General features: G+C 38.7%; 1 protein-coding gene across 1 annotated transcript in view; it reads right to left on the reverse strand.

The window, feature by feature from the left end:
- Positions 1 to 5,736: 5,736 nt before the first annotated feature.
- Positions 5,737 to 18,210, reverse strand: part of LOC126474395 (alpha-2B adrenergic receptor-like) — a 100,251-nt gene continuing 87,777 nt past the window's right edge. The window contains exons 5-6 of the mRNA XM_050101864.1: positions 12,101 to 12,130; positions 5,737 to 8,465 (exon numbers count right to left, since the gene is read on the reverse strand). Coding sequence (XP_049957821.1) covers positions 8,169 to 8,465; positions 12,101 to 12,130 — 327 coding nt within the window. The 3' untranslated portion in view covers positions 5,737 to 8,168. The remainder of the gene's footprint in view (positions 8,466 to 12,100; positions 12,131 to 18,210) is intronic.

Raw genomic sequence — 18,210 nt, forward strand, 5'->3', positions numbered from 1 at the left:
TGTTACGTTAAATGAGAAACAGTTGTCAATAGTGTCGCACTTTAGTTCCATTGTTGATAGGCTGCGGAGGAAACGTTGTTGTTGCCGGCGCAAACTAACCGCTATCTGTAGCGGGACCTACGCGGAAAGCCGCGCATATGCGGTGCCACAAACATTAAGTAATTAGATACCTTGACTGAAATGTTGGGGGCCGGCTAGAAAATTTAAACTACCAAACTGCAATAATCGGCAACAATACACTTTGCTTATGAGTCGAGTCGAATAAGTCAGAATTACTGTTACAACTAATTTCAAAAGAATTCCCGATACTATCTAGGGTCCTATACGTTATATGTCAGCACTAACCAACACAGCGTCCTTACAGTTAATAAAATTGTTTTCACAAATGAAAAGCCTCTTACATGAATAAAACAGAGTGTGTTATTTCTGATTACTGCATTGTGGTAATTTAAAATGTGCAGCCAGCTTCCAGCATTTCAATCAAGGTATTTAATTACCTAATGTTTGTGATTCCGAACAGGTGTGGCTTTCTTCTAAGGCCCCCCGCCAGATGGCGGTTAGCTGGCGCCGGCAGCAGAGACGCTTCCTCGCAAGGCCGTCTACAATGGAGGTAAAGTGTGACACTGTTGACAACTGTTTCTGTTTTAATGTTAGAAACGCGGTGTTTTTGCCAAGTATTTTAATTATTTTTCTCATAAATTATTTTAATAGCTACTACCCTCTCACCTTGACGTTCCCACTAGGTTCTTTTTTAAGTTGAGGATGGCCTTACCCCCCAATAATTTTATCATAGACGCTCGCATATTCTTGAGTCAGAAATTTTAAATCCCTGGGTATAAATGTTGCGAATAGTTTTATCTGGTTTACATGAACCTTTAATCTTCTGACTCTAAGCAGACATTAATATTATCGCCTTCATTTGTCCGTTTCTTGGCATGGCTAAATTACTGATGTATTTTTATGCCTTTGTACACAATGAAGCATCTGAAGACGCAAATTTAATTTGCGAAAGAGGTCGTGTTCTCCAATAAGGAATTCTAGTAATAGCAGTAGTCTTGTTGATTCAAATCACGTATATCAGAAGTGTTGTTCTGCTGATAATACTATTTATTCTTTCACTCATCAGTTTCATCAGGGATGGAAGTCGAAACAGCACCAGGCGGTATCTTCCGCGACTTTTCAGAGGCACAACGCAAATCACATTTTGTTACAAAAAATGACATTTATCGAGTTAACGATGTTTATCTTAAAAAATGCGGTAATTAAATGTAAAGCTCTCAAGTTTTTTGTTGAGTGAGTTCGTCGAAACGCCGTGGCGTTTCAGTTGAAAGTAGACTGCAGGAAGGGGAAATTTTTCTGATTGCGGAGAAATCTTTAACGCAGCTGCAAAAAATTCAGTATTGGCACCACTGTTATTTTCTATTTATGTCAATTATCTTCGATTTAAAAGACATACCTCAGATTTGGTCCATTGTACACATTGGAAAAGCAATAAAATCAATCAAACGTGCGCCAGGAAAGATTAAAGATTACGGCACAGGTGGCAAATCTGAATCATGGGTAAGAGTTAATAAGCATGACAAAATCTTCCAAAATTTTTGGGTGTGTTATTGAGCATAATTGAAAAAAACCCTTATAGTTTCTCAGACAGCTAAATTCAGCCACTAAAATGTTAGAAGAGGAAGCAGACCTCCATTATTATTCATTTAAACTGCCTCTAGCTCATAGAGAATAATTCTGCTAGAAAAATCTTTGATTACTTACCCACTGATATTAAATATATGTTAGATAACACAGCTTCTCGGTAACTCCTGCTGTTTCGTAGAAACATTTTTGTTTAATAACGTGTGTATTTTCAGCTTAAGAGTGTTAAATACTTAATTGTATTAATAACATAAATATTCTTTTCTGTTACGTGAACTTATCTTTAAATGGTAAATATGCTGTAAACTGACTCGTTCCTTGTCATTACGATATTTTTACGTTACTAGTATGTAGCTCCATGCAAATAAGGGCCTGAGAAACCCTCTCACAACGAATGACATAAGGAAGTTACAGACTGTCAAATGGTTAAGTGACAAGCGGTAGACGCAGAGGCGCTAGACGCTAGTGCGACATGGAAAGATTCAGCAACATTTTGAAAACTTTCCACTCACACTGGTAGCCACAGCAGTGAAAAAGAGCTGCCAGAAAGAATACAGAGAAGGTAAAAATAGTAATGATTTTAATACAACACTCATGGCTTACTGAGAAACTAAACAATCCTGTCTTATTGAAAGAAGAATGCTGATTCGACGCTGAGGGTGTGAGAAGAGTGCCAGGTAGTGAACTTTTACAGGCTCGTTTATAGGGAGTAGGACTACATTCTGAGATAGGAACTTCTCGCCTCAGACTCTACCAGCGATAATGGGCACCATGGGAGAGTACTGCTGACGCGTCTCGTCCAGGAAATCCCTTGCTGTCTGATGTCCAGTCACCTCTTACCCCTTGCCTGCCTGTACGACAAAGTTAAGTGTTACATTACCGGTAACACTCTGCCCCTGTTTGTTGGGTGTCATGCTTAACGCCATATGTAGCGTTCCAAGTAACTAGCAACATTACACGCAGTTTCTGTCATTCTCCCATACGCTGCCCGTCGATGACACTGATGAGATGAGACATCTATAACAAAGTAGCTGTCGCAGAACGCTGGAGCAACGAAGTGTACCTAGCGACTGGAAAAAATTGCAGGCCATTCCCGTTTTCAAGAAGTCCCTTAGGACAAATGCACATAATTAGAGGGGTATATAGTTGACGTCAGTTCGCTGTAGAACGATGGAAAATGTTTCATGCTCAAGAATTCGGTTGTTTTTGGAGAACGAAAATCTCCTCTATAAAAATTGACATGGATTCCGCAAACAGAGATCTTGCGAAACTCAGCTTACTCTGTTCTCCATGAGATCCACAGCGCTGTAGACAACGGCGCTCAGGTTGATGCCGTGTTTCTTGACACGACTGACAACGTCCAGCACTGGACTGTGAAAATAAGTATTACCTGATTGAGTATCGGACCAAATTTGTGACTGATTTCAAGGCTTCAAAAATGGTTCAAACGGGTCTGAGCACTATGGGACTTAACATCTGAGGTCATCAGTCCCCTAGAACTTAGAACTACTTAAACCTAACCAACCTAAGGACATCACACACATCCATGCCCCAGGCAGGAATCGAACCTGCGACCGTAGTGGTCGCGCGGTTCCAGACTGAAGCGCCTAGAACCGCATGGCCACAACGGCCGGCTTCAAGGATTCCTTGCTGACATAACTCAACACGTTGCCCTTAACGGAACGATATCGACGGATCTAAAGGCAATTTCCGGAGTGGCTCACGGAGACTTGATAGAACCGTTACTTACTGTTTACAGTGTATATAAATGGTCTAGTAGGAAGCGTCAGGAGCTCTTTAAGACTGTTCGCAGCTGATACGGTTGTCTATAGGAAAGTAGCAACGCCAGAAAACAGTACTGATTTGCAGAGGACTAATGAATGATGATGATCTCATTTGAACTAAGATTGCAGTACACGCGAGATGCCTAGTTGTTTCCACCAACCCGAGTGGAATGCATGACTGAATAATGATCACCAACCTGCAGTCTTCTGTAGTTCTCCCCTCCGCAGGAAACAGCACATAGGTGGCGAGTTCATTATCTTGAGGCTACAATAAAATGTTAGCAAGGAACTGTTACTGGTTAAATAATTAAATTTTGAACCGGTTTGTTTAAACGGGAAGCAGCTCTTCTTCTTAATAGCAGACTACTGTAAATTTATCGAACACTCTATGAATCAAAAATAATTTGCATTCTTCACACTTTCTCAGTGCATAAAAATAACAATGAACTGTGTGAGTGCATAATTACTATCACACTAGTTCTCAAATACATGTCCCAAAGACTGGAAACTGCTGTTGAGGATATTTGCCTGATATTTTGATATCATTAATAATAATTTACAATCAGATCTTTTGTAAAACGAAAGTATGTATTTATTTCAACTGAATTTCTTATTTTGGCATAAACATTGTACACAAAACAGTATATTACTATAATTACAATATACACAGTATCTGATTTACAGCTGTAATGTACATAACTATTTCATAGGAAGAATATTACATGTTACAATTTACACACACATGTAAGGTGTGACAACAATATAGGATAGAAGTATATATTTTTATATGTATCATTTTTGTGGACAAGAGACAAGAATTACAATTTTCTATACAAAATTATACACTTTAGCTACAAATATTACTTCAATATTACTTAAATATGTATATGTATATATATATATATATATATATATATATATATATATATATATATATATATATGTGTGTGTGTGTGTGTGTGTGTGTGTGTGTTTTATGTATTACATTATGTTTAATCACTGACACAATTAATGTTATAACTTGTTAATTGCATATCCTGTAATATCTAAATATAACACAGATCGAGTAATTATTTTACATATTAAATATCGTGCACTATCTAGACAATAAATTTAATAAACAATGACATCACATTACATACTCGAATCATTACTTACACATCCTTCATGACATAGCGCAAAGTATGAAAATAGAGACAAAAGTTATTTATAGTGTTGCATTTATGACACACCCTATACATAAATTTGAAAATGAAATGATATAACACTGAAGGAAAATTTGGGGCTCAAAATTTCCCAAAAGTGTTAGCACTTCTGTGAGTACACACATAACTTCTCACTCGCAGATAGACATAAGTTACATATGACAGTTATGATGTAATGTATTTACACTTTATACTATTTAGAATTCATGTAAGCATAATTTCTTAATTCTGCTGAAGACACTCACTTCTATATGAATTTCATTCTTGTTCATATGAAGTAACCACATACACATTGAGTTAAAATAAATTATTTACTAAATATCAGAATTTATCTGAACAGCTAATGTGAAACCCAGTTGGAACTTCCATTACAAAAGTTTCTTTATTGTCGACAGAAAAGATGAAAATAGATATCCAAATATAACAGACTACTAAATAACATGATAACTTACTGTGCGCTTGTAAATTGTTTATCAGGTTGGGTAAAGAAATTCCAGTTGCTGCATATTAACATTTTTCTGCGATAAGTTTGATGCTTTGAAATATTTTTTAGATTTTAGCTGACACAAGTAATCTGAAACACAATCTAAATCAAAACAAGCTGAAGAAGTCAATGTAATTAGTGAAATTCCTTCACAGTCACACTTGGGAGAAAATTAGTGTTTTCACAGGTATAAATCGAACTTTTTATTTGATATTGAGTAACTATTTACTAACAGTACACAACAAGTATATATTTAAATAATTTGTAACATGTTGCACCTCAAATTTAGAATTTAAAAGTACATCCAGTTGGATGTTCTTCTGTTACACGAAAGACATCAGTATGACTCAGTCATTTGAAAATTGCTATACCTGTACATACAATGTCATTTATTCATAACAGTAATGACTAAATGCATCATATAACTAGCACCATCCTTCGTTGCAGTATTTATAACTAAACTGTTAACTGTTTAACTCTGACACACAAATCGGTAGATAATTAATTAAAGTACCAAATTATGTCAAGATAGCTAAGAAATCAATCATGTACTTCTAATAAAATTTCAGTCTATCATGTATTTCTAGAAGAGTAACTTTCTTCATACCGATATAAAAAAAAAACATGAAATGAGCTTTGCTTATCTAACAAATACTGCACTACCATTCATTTAGATAAGAATATTGTTTCGTTTGGAAAAAGAATTTAGAATTTGGAATGAATGTTCATATTGTTATCAATTCTCCAAGCATAGCTTGTTATCAACTGATTTTCTTTAATTATGCATAAGAAAACTTCCTTTGGTTTCTTGTGAAGAAATTCCCTAATGAAGTACTGTGAAATAACATAAATAAAAATAAAAATGGGTACTCATATTTGCAACAAACGGTAAGTAAGCATTACTTTCATAGAATGAAAGTCATGATAATGAATAAAAGGATGAGTATGGAGTAAATGATACGATACCGAAAAGAAACTGAGACAACAGGTAATATTTGCCAAGAAATATCGAAACGTCGTTTTGGAAGAGAGATAACTAGCATCCTTTAAGTCCCCCATTACGTCGTTTTAAGGCAACAATAAGTATTCAGTCAAAACATTTACACACTGGACGTAGTACAAAAGATACATTCACTTCTGTGAGTGTGTCCTCAATGATTGTACTAGCAATTGGTGGTGATAAAAGAATAAACCATCTTTCATTCTTATCGCCATAAAATGTATGCACTACATGCAATTTGAATTTAAAAATCAGGGATTTTCAAGATTATTAAAAAATTACAACTGCTGAATTAACAATCATCCACTCTTCATACGATGATAAAGAGAAAGTTATTGGAGCCCTAGATGGTCTGTTAACGAAAAGAAGAAGTTTCTGATTCAGTTGGAACGTTCAATTTAAAAACATTATCCAGGAGGCTTATTTGTCTTAACTGTGTTTAAAACAATGTTTCATAATTCGTAGTGTTGTGGTGCTATAACAATGGAGAGGAACACAATGATGGCTACTCTGTTCTATGATGACATAGAGATGGTTGACGATGATGGCAGTTATCATACAGAGTATTAACATTTACATTAGTTAACAAACACTTCTTTATTTATTCAGAAATATGTTGTTTTTCATCTCGTTGTCAGCCGAAAAGTTCTAAAACTTGAAGCAAAGTTAAGAGTCAGATGACAGTCACTTACAAATTAACACCTTATTGAAATACTTAATAAGAGATTTATACGATCACTGTCTAAACAAGAGTGTATAGCGAGAACTTGCTAAACTTCATAAAAAAATATGCTCTGAATTATTTGTTGTTATTATGGCGTTATGATGTGTAGAATTCTAAACATGCAATAGTTTCATCTTCTGCTGACAGGGTGCATGTAAATTAAGTGCGTAACTTTGACACGCTAACACGCTTGGTATGTGGTACATACACTGTTCTTTGATTGACTTTGGTTATAAGCGAGTTAACATCAGAACAAGCTGATCGCACACGTCTCGATGACACTGTGAAAAATTTCTGCTCTGTGTTTTTCAAGTTTATAGTGATTTTTGTACCTGATTCAGTGTTTCAGATACTTGCTAGTCATTCACTGATGTATTTTATGAAATATTGGGAAAACTGTATACAAAACATAAAACAACAAATTCTGTTTCTGCGTGTTGCCTAGCTACTGTCGTGGGGTGACTGAGGACAAATAATTTCATAGTAGTTTTTATCATTTTCATGGACAACCGAGGTAGGTGATACAACAGTAAATGAATGAAATTTTTTTCCTGTTGGTTCTGCCTTAGAATGAGATCACGAGGACTCGGAAAACGTTTTTTAGTGAGCTAATGGTTCCGGCTGTGGTATTTGCAGCATGAATGTTAACGTAATAGAGGAATATGTTTGTACACCATCTTTAGAATAACTTGAATAATTCTTCCAGGCGTAGTAAAACTATGTAACTGAAACAAAGTTTTCCTGATTGCCAGAGCTGGCAGTGCGAGAGCAAACTCCTCGCGGGAAATTATCGCTCAAACACGTCCAGTGTCAAGGCGATACAGGCCACATTTTAAATTAATGTCTCCACTCACCAGTACACACGTACTCTACAGCGGCGTTTCTCTTTATATGGGGCGGGTGGCAACTTGTACGAAAACTACACCTTAGCCTAGTTATTGCTGTATGCGTGTCACGTTATAATAAAGATGGTGTTTCGTCTTGGCTTATCTTTTGTTTTGTGATCCCAAGCTTGTCTTGCGGTTTCCTCCATGCCGCTAGGAACATGAACAGCTCAGCGACTCGGACGCCGTCGCTTTTTATGTCCGGGCTGTGACTATCGGCGGCGTACAACTTGCGCTTGACGTCCACCGCCGTCACTTAGCGACGCGTGAGGGGGCCCAGTGGTGGACGCTGCAGCCGGGGCGACGACACATCACCTCCGCTGCGGATGCTGCTGCTGCTGCTGCTGATGTTGGTGGTGGTGCTTATCTTTACCGGGTTTGCCCTGGGCATCGCGCCCCCGCCGGCAGCGGGCGCAAAGCCAGCAGCAAACCACAAACAAACATCATTTGAAGAGGATCCTGCGGAACGCCCTGCGGAAGTCCTTGTTGAAGATGGTGTAGATGACGGGGTTGAGAGCTGAGTTGGTGTAGCCGAGCCAGAAGGCGGTGGCGAATGCGCTGTCTGGAATGTCGCAGCCGGGACACAGTGGCAGCAGGATGTACAGGAAGAAGAAGGGCAGCCAGCAGGCGATGAAGGAGCCCATGATGAGGCCCAGGATGAGCGTGGCGCGCTTCTCCTTCTTCCGGGCCAGGCGGCGCTTCTCGCGCTCGGGGTCGCGCGGCTTCTGAGGCGCAACCACCTGCGGAAGACAACAAAAACATTATAAACATGTGCGCACTAAGTCGTATAGAGTGGTCCTAGTTAGGGAAAAATCGTTCTTAGGCAAGTTACCGGAAAGGATAAATAACAAATTACGATGTTGGCCATGCAGTTTGACTAGTGACGTAGTGAACATGCGACAAATAATTTGAACAACATGGAGATGGTGATGTCATATTATTAACGATACTTTGAATCATGAGCAACACATATAGTTTTGATTACGAGAATTTACTGTATTTGGGAAAAAATAATTGGAATACGATTTAAAAAACGACGCACTAAGAAGTAATTATCCCAATGGGACAAAAATCTGTAGGTGTGACGTACATGTACAGATAAGCGAATGATTACAATTTCAGAAAAAAATGGATGATTTATTCAAAAGAATGAGCTTCACTAAGTGAGCAGTTAAACAACTCGTTGGTCCACCTCCAGCCCTTATGGAATCAGTTACTCGGCTTTGCATTGATTGATAAGAGTTGTTGGATGTCCTCCTGGGAGATATTGTGCCAAATTCTGTCCAACTGGCACGTGATATCGGCAAAATCCTGAGCTGGTTGGAGGCCCCTGCCCATAATACTCCAATCGTTCTCAACTGGAAAGAGATCTAGGTAGGGTTTGACAAACGAGCAAACAAGCAGTAGAAATCCTGGCCGTGAGTGGGTGGGCATTATCTTGCTGAAATGTAAGCCGAAGATGGATTGCCATGGAATATCGTCGACGTACCTCTGTGCTTTAAGGGTGTCGCAGACGGTAACCAAACGGATTTTGCTATTTAAGAAATGGACCCTAGAACATCAGTCCTGGTCGTCGGAGCGTGTGATGGTGGGCATCAGTCAGGTTGGCATCCTGCCCCTGTCTGGGATGCCTCCATTTCTATCTTTGTCCTGGAATCTCGTTAACTGTAGTAGAATTGTATGCAGTGATGTGTCTCACTTCCAATTGAGTCACGATGACCAGAGAACACGTGTCTCTGGTGCGTAGGGAGCAGAGGTAAATCAACGCATTATTGACTTGCTCAATTTACGAAGCTCTTTCGCTTGAATAAATCATCCAATTTTTTTTTGAAATTGTAATCATTATTTTGTCTGTACATCACATCTACCGATTTTCACCCAATTCGGATAATTCCTTCGTTGAGTGTCTTTCTTTTGTTTGAGTGTATTACGACCTATCAATATGTTTCACTAAATTAAAATACCATGTCACTTTTTCTGCCATTGTTTGGAGACTAGTTTCAGAAACTACTGTAGGCATTTTGAGACAATTTTCACTAACAGATACATTGATTCACAAAGCAGGTTTGTCTACATAATTCGTAGTTGCAGTAATGATGACTGAGTGTTTATAGGGTTCTTCCATGACTAAGTTACAAACTTTCAGGGATGCTGGAGAAGAGTAAACTTATCAAGACGTAAGGCACCCTGGACCGGAAACGAACGAGTCGAAAGCTGTAAACGAAAATCGCTCTGATAGATCTTACAATGGACCTCGTCCACTGCAAGCTCTTTGCATTCCATGTTTAGGGAGGCTGCATTATTTACCAAAATATTTGCTCAAAACATACGCCCTAACCCTCGCAATGCCCGAAGTGTGTGTGGTTGCGATTTTTTAGGAATTGTCAGAGTAATGCCCTTAGTACTCGCACATTATGTTGTTTTATCGGACTTCTAAAGGTGTACAAAGTTTGAAGTAAAGCTGTGCCCCCAACGTCTCCCCTTGTGAAAGTTACCAGTGCGAACCCGTCGCTACCCACACATAAGTAAGAGAAACATTTCCTAAAATGTAAACGAGTCGAGTATCGCGAAAACAAGCACTACAGCTGTGTTGGTCATCATGACACACAATACGAACACAGAAATAACCTGTCGTAAATAAATCATAGGTGGTATCGGAAAATACGCGTTGCCTATGTAGCTCAAGCGGAGACTCGCAAGAACCAACTGTGGAAAAGAAACCGAATCTAGTATCGCAGTACACAGTACGAACTAAAAAATAACATTCATCGTAGAAAGAAATCGAGGTTAGAATCGAAAAATGTTTTCCAGCTATGTAGTTTAAGTTGAGATTGCCACACACACATACCGATATATGTATCAGTAGTAACTCGAAACAGCTGTCACAAAAGAATAATATATTTATTGGAAAGAAAACGAAACGAGTGTCATAAAGAAAATCTCCACCACGATAAACAGTCCGTGAGAGTTCGTAAGCTTCCACAGCCAGAGTCATCTGAATAAAATAATTCTGCGTGTTGGGCTGCTTCATTATGAAACACGAGATAAACTCAGCGGTTCCAGTCCAGCGGACGGCGTGTGTTCGCCAGCCAGCAGCACCACTTGACCCGGGTTGCGCAGCATAAACTGTGGTCACGCGAGAACTGCGGTCTGCTGTAACGCTTTGCTGCAGGAAACCACAACCCCTGTATACCAGCTGCCAATTTGCTGTTGCCTACCTATCACATACAGCACTGGCAAAATCCTGCCGATTCACTATTCCCAATCAACACCTACTAGAGTTGTCTTTCAATCACCTACCGCAACAGCGCAGGGAATAGCCTACTGCACAACCATCCCCAAACACAGCACTTCCCTTCAAATTTTACAATGACGTTCCTGATATGTAACGTCAGTAGCCGTCAAATAACACAAATAGACAATTTATAGAGTAAGACTTACACCAGTATACGGCAGTCAACCGCCCTGAATAGGGCCGTTACAATCCAGTCAAAACTGGGAAACTCAGTTTACTCAGTTTAGTCTTTTATAATAGTGTGCCCCAACACACAAAATTATTTTATTCAAACGCAGGGCAGAATGTTATACCTTTGAAAACTTTTCAAACATTCATGTCTAGCCATCCCTCCAATAAAATATTAATACACGTGCTTATTCCAGCTTGAAATGACAGTATTCACTTTTTCTTGCTGCAGTCTTTTTCTGAAATTAGAAAAATTGCTCTGGAAAAGTAAGTTTCTTTTTCCAAACGTTATACGCTATTCGATGGTACATCACGGTCAAGTACCTAGGAATAAACATTCTACTCAAATTTGCTGTAACTGAGAAAATCTTCGAAGGCCGCGGTGGTCTCGCGGTTCTAGGCGCGCAGTCCGGAACCGCGCGACTGCTACGGTCGCAGGTTAGAATCCTGCCTCGGGCATGGATGTGTTTGATGTCCTTAGGTTAGTTAGGTTTAAGTAGTTCTAAGTTAAAGGGGACTGATGACCACAGCTGTTAAGTCCCATAGTGCTGAGAACCATTTTTTTTAGAAAATCTTGTCGGTATGGTATTCAATAGTCAATGTGTTACATTAGTACTCCAATAAATATTAATAATGCGTAAGTGAAATGAAATTAATATAAGGTATTATGAAAACCAGTTACAAGTAAAAGCATTTAGAAATAGTAGCTCATGGCACTTAATATAAATTTCCATTTTTAAGACAGCGCAAATACTTACGGCATTAAAGAAACTGATTTCATTTGCACATATCACATGTTCCATGTTAGAAGACCATCAGTCTCAAGGTACAAGCTGGTGCACTGTCGCAATGCCCTCTTACTACCGCCTCATTTTTATTTATTCAGGATCGTCTTAGGCGTTAGGGTATAACATCCCGCTCAGCTTCTCTAATACTTGACGACTAGTAATTTACTAGATGAAACCCAACGAGACTTCGCCCAGCACCATAATAAAACTTCAACTACAATGTAAATAAAAAGCGTGTACGACATTGTTGGACGGGAGGTCCCATGCGGGGAAGTCCGGCCGCCAAGTGCAAGTCTTAGTGCTGTCGACTCGACACTGGGCGAGTTGCACGCTGGTGACGAGGATGAAGTGAGGACGAGGACAACATAACATCCGGGCCACGAGCGGAGAAAATCTCCAATCCAGGCGGGAATCGAGACTGTGTCCGCTGCACGGAATGCAAACACGTTACCATCCAGCTAAGCAGACGGACTTCAGCTGCAATAAAAGTAACAGGCAGAAGGCGAGTATCACGCGTTTCTCAAATTTTACGTCTTTTGTAATGTTGACTAAGACAGCCATTTCTTTCCTCCGTGCCCACAACGAAGGTTTCACTTCTAAGTGATGTGGCATTTGGCTTGCAGGAAACTAAGACATGAGCATCTGCGCACACAAGGATGAAGAGTGACGGTAGCCACCAAAAATACTTTCTTAAGCAGGTTACAGTCAAAGCCATCTCAAAATCCTTCGTGTTCAGATAAGCATATACCGAACATCTTATTAGAATGGTAATAAGCCAATACGGTAAACACAAAAAATCGGCAACTCCTTGGGAATAAACAGCAATGTTTTTTGAATCACCGGTCTTCGGACTGGTTTGCGCCACATTACTAATTCCTCTCCTAGTCCAACCTTTTCGTCTCACAATAGCACTTGCACCCTACGTCTTCAATTGTTAGTTTGATGTATTCCGTTCTATAACTCCCCCTACTCTTTTGACCCTCTACAGCTTCCTCTGTTTAGCGAAGGTTGTTCTACGCATATCTTATCATCCCGTCCCTTTATCTTGTCAATGTTTTCCAAATGTTTCTCTCTCCGCCAATTCTGCGGAAAACCTCTTTCTTTATCTCACCATTCCACCTAATATTCAACGTTCTTGTGAAACAAGAGATCTCAGACGCTGCGATTCTCTTTTGTTACGGTTTAACCAACTTATCACGTTTCACAAACATACAATGCTGTGCTAGAAACGTACAGTCTAGGAAATTTCTTTCCTAAATTAACGCCTATCTTTAATACTAGTGCACTTCTCTCTTTGCTTGAGCTAGTCTGATTTTCATGTTCTCCTACCTTCGTCCGTCAAGGCTTATAGAGTTATGCAAGAAATTTCAGTTATTAATAAGAAATACGCTATTCAAAAACCATGAAAAGAAAAAGGTTTCTTGGGAAAGGCCTGGATATGTGAGAATATTTCAGCTGGACATCTTGCTTACTCAGGAGATACTGAAATCATATGTAGGATTGTAAGGCGTACCCAGAAGCAGATACAGACTCAGATCACATCTTAGTTGTTATGAAGAACAGATTGGAGTTTAAGAGAAACGGCCAGAGGAATCGTTGTGGAAAGAATTGCGATACTGAAGTACTAAAGAATGATGAAGTACGTCTTACGTTTTCTAAGGCTATAGATAATGCGCTGATTATCACGACAAGTAGTTCAATGGAACAGGAATGAATATCTCTAAAAAGGGCAATTACAGAAGTAGAACAAATACATAACTGAGACGAAGCAGTGGGTAACAGAAGAAATAATTAAACTGGTAAAGAGTAGAAAAATATTCAGGATGTTACAGGAATACAGGAATGTGATTCACTAAGTAACGAAATTAAAAAGGCGTGCAGAAAAGCCAAGGAGAATCGACAGCAAGAAAAATGACAAGAAATTGGAAAAAAAATTTTCCTTGGAAGTTTACACACTGCGTCTAGAAAAGTCAAAACAGTCTTCTCTGAAATTAAAAGAAAAGGTTTCGACATTAACAGTACAAGAGAAACTGCACTTGAAGTCCTCTAGTGAGGGAGGAGTTGGTAAGTGCTAGGAGAAGAAATAGCAGTCAACAGGAAGACATAGGCGATTCAGTATTAGATCTTAGGACTGCTTGGGAATAATTGCTATCAAATAAGCTGGAAGGCATTGATAATACTTCTTTGGAATTCCTAACGTAGTAGGGGAAGCGGAAGCCAAACGATTATTCAAGTTGGTTCGTAGAGACCGTGACTCTGGAGATACACCACAAGACCTTCACAAAAACGTCATCCACACAATTGTAAAGATAACAAGATAAGTGAACGATGTAACAAAAATCAGTATTATATTTAATGAATCCAAGTTTCTGAACATCAACAAAAGCAAAACGAGGATAATGGAATGTAGTCGAATTAAGTCGGGTGATGTTGAGGGTATTGGATTAGGAAATGAGACACTTAAAGTAGTATAGGAGTTTTGCTATTTGGGGAGCAAAATAAATGACGATGGTCGAAGTAGAGAGGATATAAAATGTAGACTGGCAATGGGAAGGAAAGCGTTTCTGAAGAAGAGAAATTTGTTAACATCGAGTATAGATTTAAGTGTCAGGAAGTCGTTTCTGAAAGTATTTGTATGGAGTGTAGCCATGTATGGAAGTGAAACATGGACGATAAATAGTTTAGACAAGAAGAGAATAGAAGCTTTCGAAATGTGGTGCTACAGAAGAATGCTGAAGATGAGATGGGTAGAACACATAACTAATGAGGAGGTGTTGAATAGGATTGGGAAGAAGAGAAGTTTGTGGCACAACTTGACTAGAAGAAGGGATCGGTTGGTAGGACATGTTCTGAGGCATCAAGGGATCACCAATTTAGTATTGGAAGGCAGCATGGAGGGTAAAAATTGTAGAGGGAGACCAAGAGATGAATACACCAAGCAGATTCAGAAGGATGTAGGTCGTAGTAGGTACTGGGAGATGAAGAAGCTTGCACAGGATAGAGTAGCATGGAAAACTGCATCAAACCAGTCTCAGAACTGAAGACCACAACAACAACAAGTTTCTGACAAGACTGTTATAATGAACAGTGAAAAAAAAAATTGAGGATATGTTAGATGACGATCTGTTTGACATTATGAATGATAAAGACACTAGAGAAGCAATTCTGACGGAGTGCTTGATGGCAAAAGAAATTCTTAAGAAAAAGTGGATTCAAGTGTTTGATAATGTAAACTAGTAGGATATATAATATAATATAATATGTCCAAGAACAAAGAGGGAATAGTAAGTATGGTAGACAAAGATGAAGTTTTCGGTTTAGAGGTATTCTGTCTGTCACTGGAACGCGAAGGCTTCAGGGACATATTTTCAACAGGCTTGCAGAAGAACTGGGAAAATCCAGTCATAAGCCCCATGTAGTCAATCCAACTTGAAAGGTTTCGTTGTGGTACACTCATTCTGATCTGTATATAAATTCCTCGCAATAGTTCTGCAACTTGTTATTTACTCGTAGGCTATATCCTCTTACATGTTTTTCGTGTTTTATTAATTCCTTCATTTACAACCGCTGTAATTAGTATTCTGTAAACCAAATACTGACTCCTTTCAAGACTAAGTAGATGTGATTGGCATGGTTGAACGGATTCTGATAGTGATACAAATTAACAATTCAGGACGCTGGGTGCTGGGCGCAAATACTACTGTGAGATACTGAGTTTGGCACAGGAGAGGACTGTTACTGCCGAAATTACATTAACCAAATACTCCTTTGCCATTGTAGCAGTCTTTTCGTATTATTTTTGTTATAATCATCATTACTATTAAATTTGTGTTGTGGCACTTGACTTACTGTCATTCGCCTTCTTGCTTCACAATACAATGTCGTTAAGTATGAATGACAATCACTTAATTTTCTACATTCTCTTAAATGCTCTTTGTTCATGATCGAAACAATCTTGTGACACAGTACACATTCTGGAAACAGCAGTTGGTGATTTTATGCAGATAAGCGGCCGAACTATCAGGTGCTGTAGTCAAGCCCAATATGTTTACTGCAACTTTTCTTTGGCTGTCAGGGAATATCGAGTCGTCCACGAGTATTTTCCAGATCTTTTCCTCACCGACACGTTGTTGGATCATTGTAATTCCTCTTGAAATATCTTCATAATAATGCATTTCAGTGCAAAATCTGACCAGGTAGTTTCTCCAGTCTGGTTAATTTTTGCTAGAAAATCCGCTTTTGCATTACAATAGAAGGTACACAGAGATGATACCCACTGAACTACAATTGTCTCGTTCTTCTCTTGTATATATTTAATTATTTCTTCGATATCTTCAACTTGAACGATTTTGGATCTTATGTGTTGATAAATGCTATATTTCTGCTCTGGAATCACATAATGTAGTTGCTTCGTCGAATGTGTGTGAACAGTTGTTTAACTGATTTGCTGAAATTCTCTTGCCTTCAACTTCACCTTCAAAATATGAATAGCGAGGACGTAAAGTTTAATAGAACGAGAAAATTTTGTTGTAAGGTGTGCCAACGTTTCCTTCTTTTTCCATTCATGAAGCATCTGTGTAGATATGGAGCCACTGATCTTCAGGGCTTATGAGACATATTGCTTCCAGTGCAATAGCTCTCGTTATTAATCTAGTGGTTTCAACTTTTTTGGAATTAACCATTGTATCTAGCTGGCATTGCAACTGAAGAAGCAGAATTGACGTAACTGAGGAAATAATTTTTTAGCATCAGCTTTCGGTAGTCGATATTACGATCTTACGTCTTAATATTTTTGAGGAAGCTAATTTGTATTTTCAGCTAAGTACTATTATTGTTTCATTGATTTTTATATTTAGCCATTTAATATGATCGGGTGGATGAATCACTTTCTCACTATCAAGTAGTGCTAACCTTTGGAAACTCACTTCAATTTATTTGAAGAAATCTTTAATACGGCTGCTGGTAAAATTCTTTATTTACCTCACAAGTTTCCGTTGACTGGCCATCATCAGGTTCACAAAAGTATTCACAGCTTCATACTAAGCGAAATATAAAGTCATTAACGTCAAATGATCAAACCATGAATTAGACCATTTATCATGCAATGTAATATAAATTACATCGTCAGTCTATAAAAACGGTGGTAGGTAGAATACGTATTCATATTATAACTACAATAGGCGTGAACAGATTCGTAACAAGAAAATGGCTCTGAGCACTATGGGACTTATCTTCTAAGGTTATTAGTCCCCCAGAACTTAGAACTACTTAAACCTAACTAACTTAAGGACATCACACACATCCATGCCCGAGGCAAGATTCGAACCTGCGACCTTAGCGGTCGCGCGGTTCTATACTGTAGCGCCTAGAACCGCTCGGCCACCCCGGACGGTGATTCGTAACACTTACACTTCAAGAGCGTTAACGCCGACTGCTGTTATAACATAAATAAGTACACTGTATAGCAAAGCTTTATAGACTGACGATGTAATATATGTTATAATACGGTAACAGTGTCTAATTCAGGGTTGTATCATGTGAAGATAAATATTATATATATTTCACCTAACATTGAGGCTTTAAATAATTTTATGAAACTGATGATAGCAAAGAAAGAATTTTTCCCAGAAGCCCAAGGTGGTAATACATACGAGCTATGGGGCACCATCTCCTGAAAAAATATCGCCTTATAATCTAGTTAGAATTCAAATGTGTCTGGAAGTTTTTCTAAACTGTTGACATTTTTAGTATTCCCCGCAACAACTGCTTCGTTACCATATGTTAAAATTGATCTTTTGTGGTATTTTAGGTGAATTTGAGCACTGTCCTTGAACATCTCCATTTAATACGAGAAAATCTTTTCACTATGCAGCTTTCTCAGCGGTATAATTTATATGGATCTACTGACTTAATCTTTGGCACATGTATACCCCTTTTGTAGAAAGTTGCATCGTTAATACATATCGTTAAACGTACGAGAACGTGAAATAAGTAATGCAACACATTTTTTCCTCGGCCAGTTTCAGTAGAAAAATGCGGCGTTTGTTGTGGGACTTCCTGGAACATTCCCGTTGCAGCCCCTATAGTTTCATGAAGTTCCGACTGGTGGCGGAGCTGTACGTAGCCTTCAAAATGGCGTCTGTAACGGAGATGAGCTCCAGGCGGAGAGCTGGGACTGACTTTCTTTTGGCGGAAAACCAGAACATCGCAGGATTTATATGCAGACCTGGCAGT

Source organism: Schistocerca serialis, chromosome 4, assembly GCF_023864345.2.
Source record: "Schistocerca serialis cubense isolate TAMUIC-IGC-003099 chromosome 4, iqSchSeri2.2, whole genome shotgun sequence".
NCBI lineage: Eukaryota > Metazoa > Arthropoda > Insecta > Orthoptera > Acrididae > Schistocerca > Schistocerca serialis.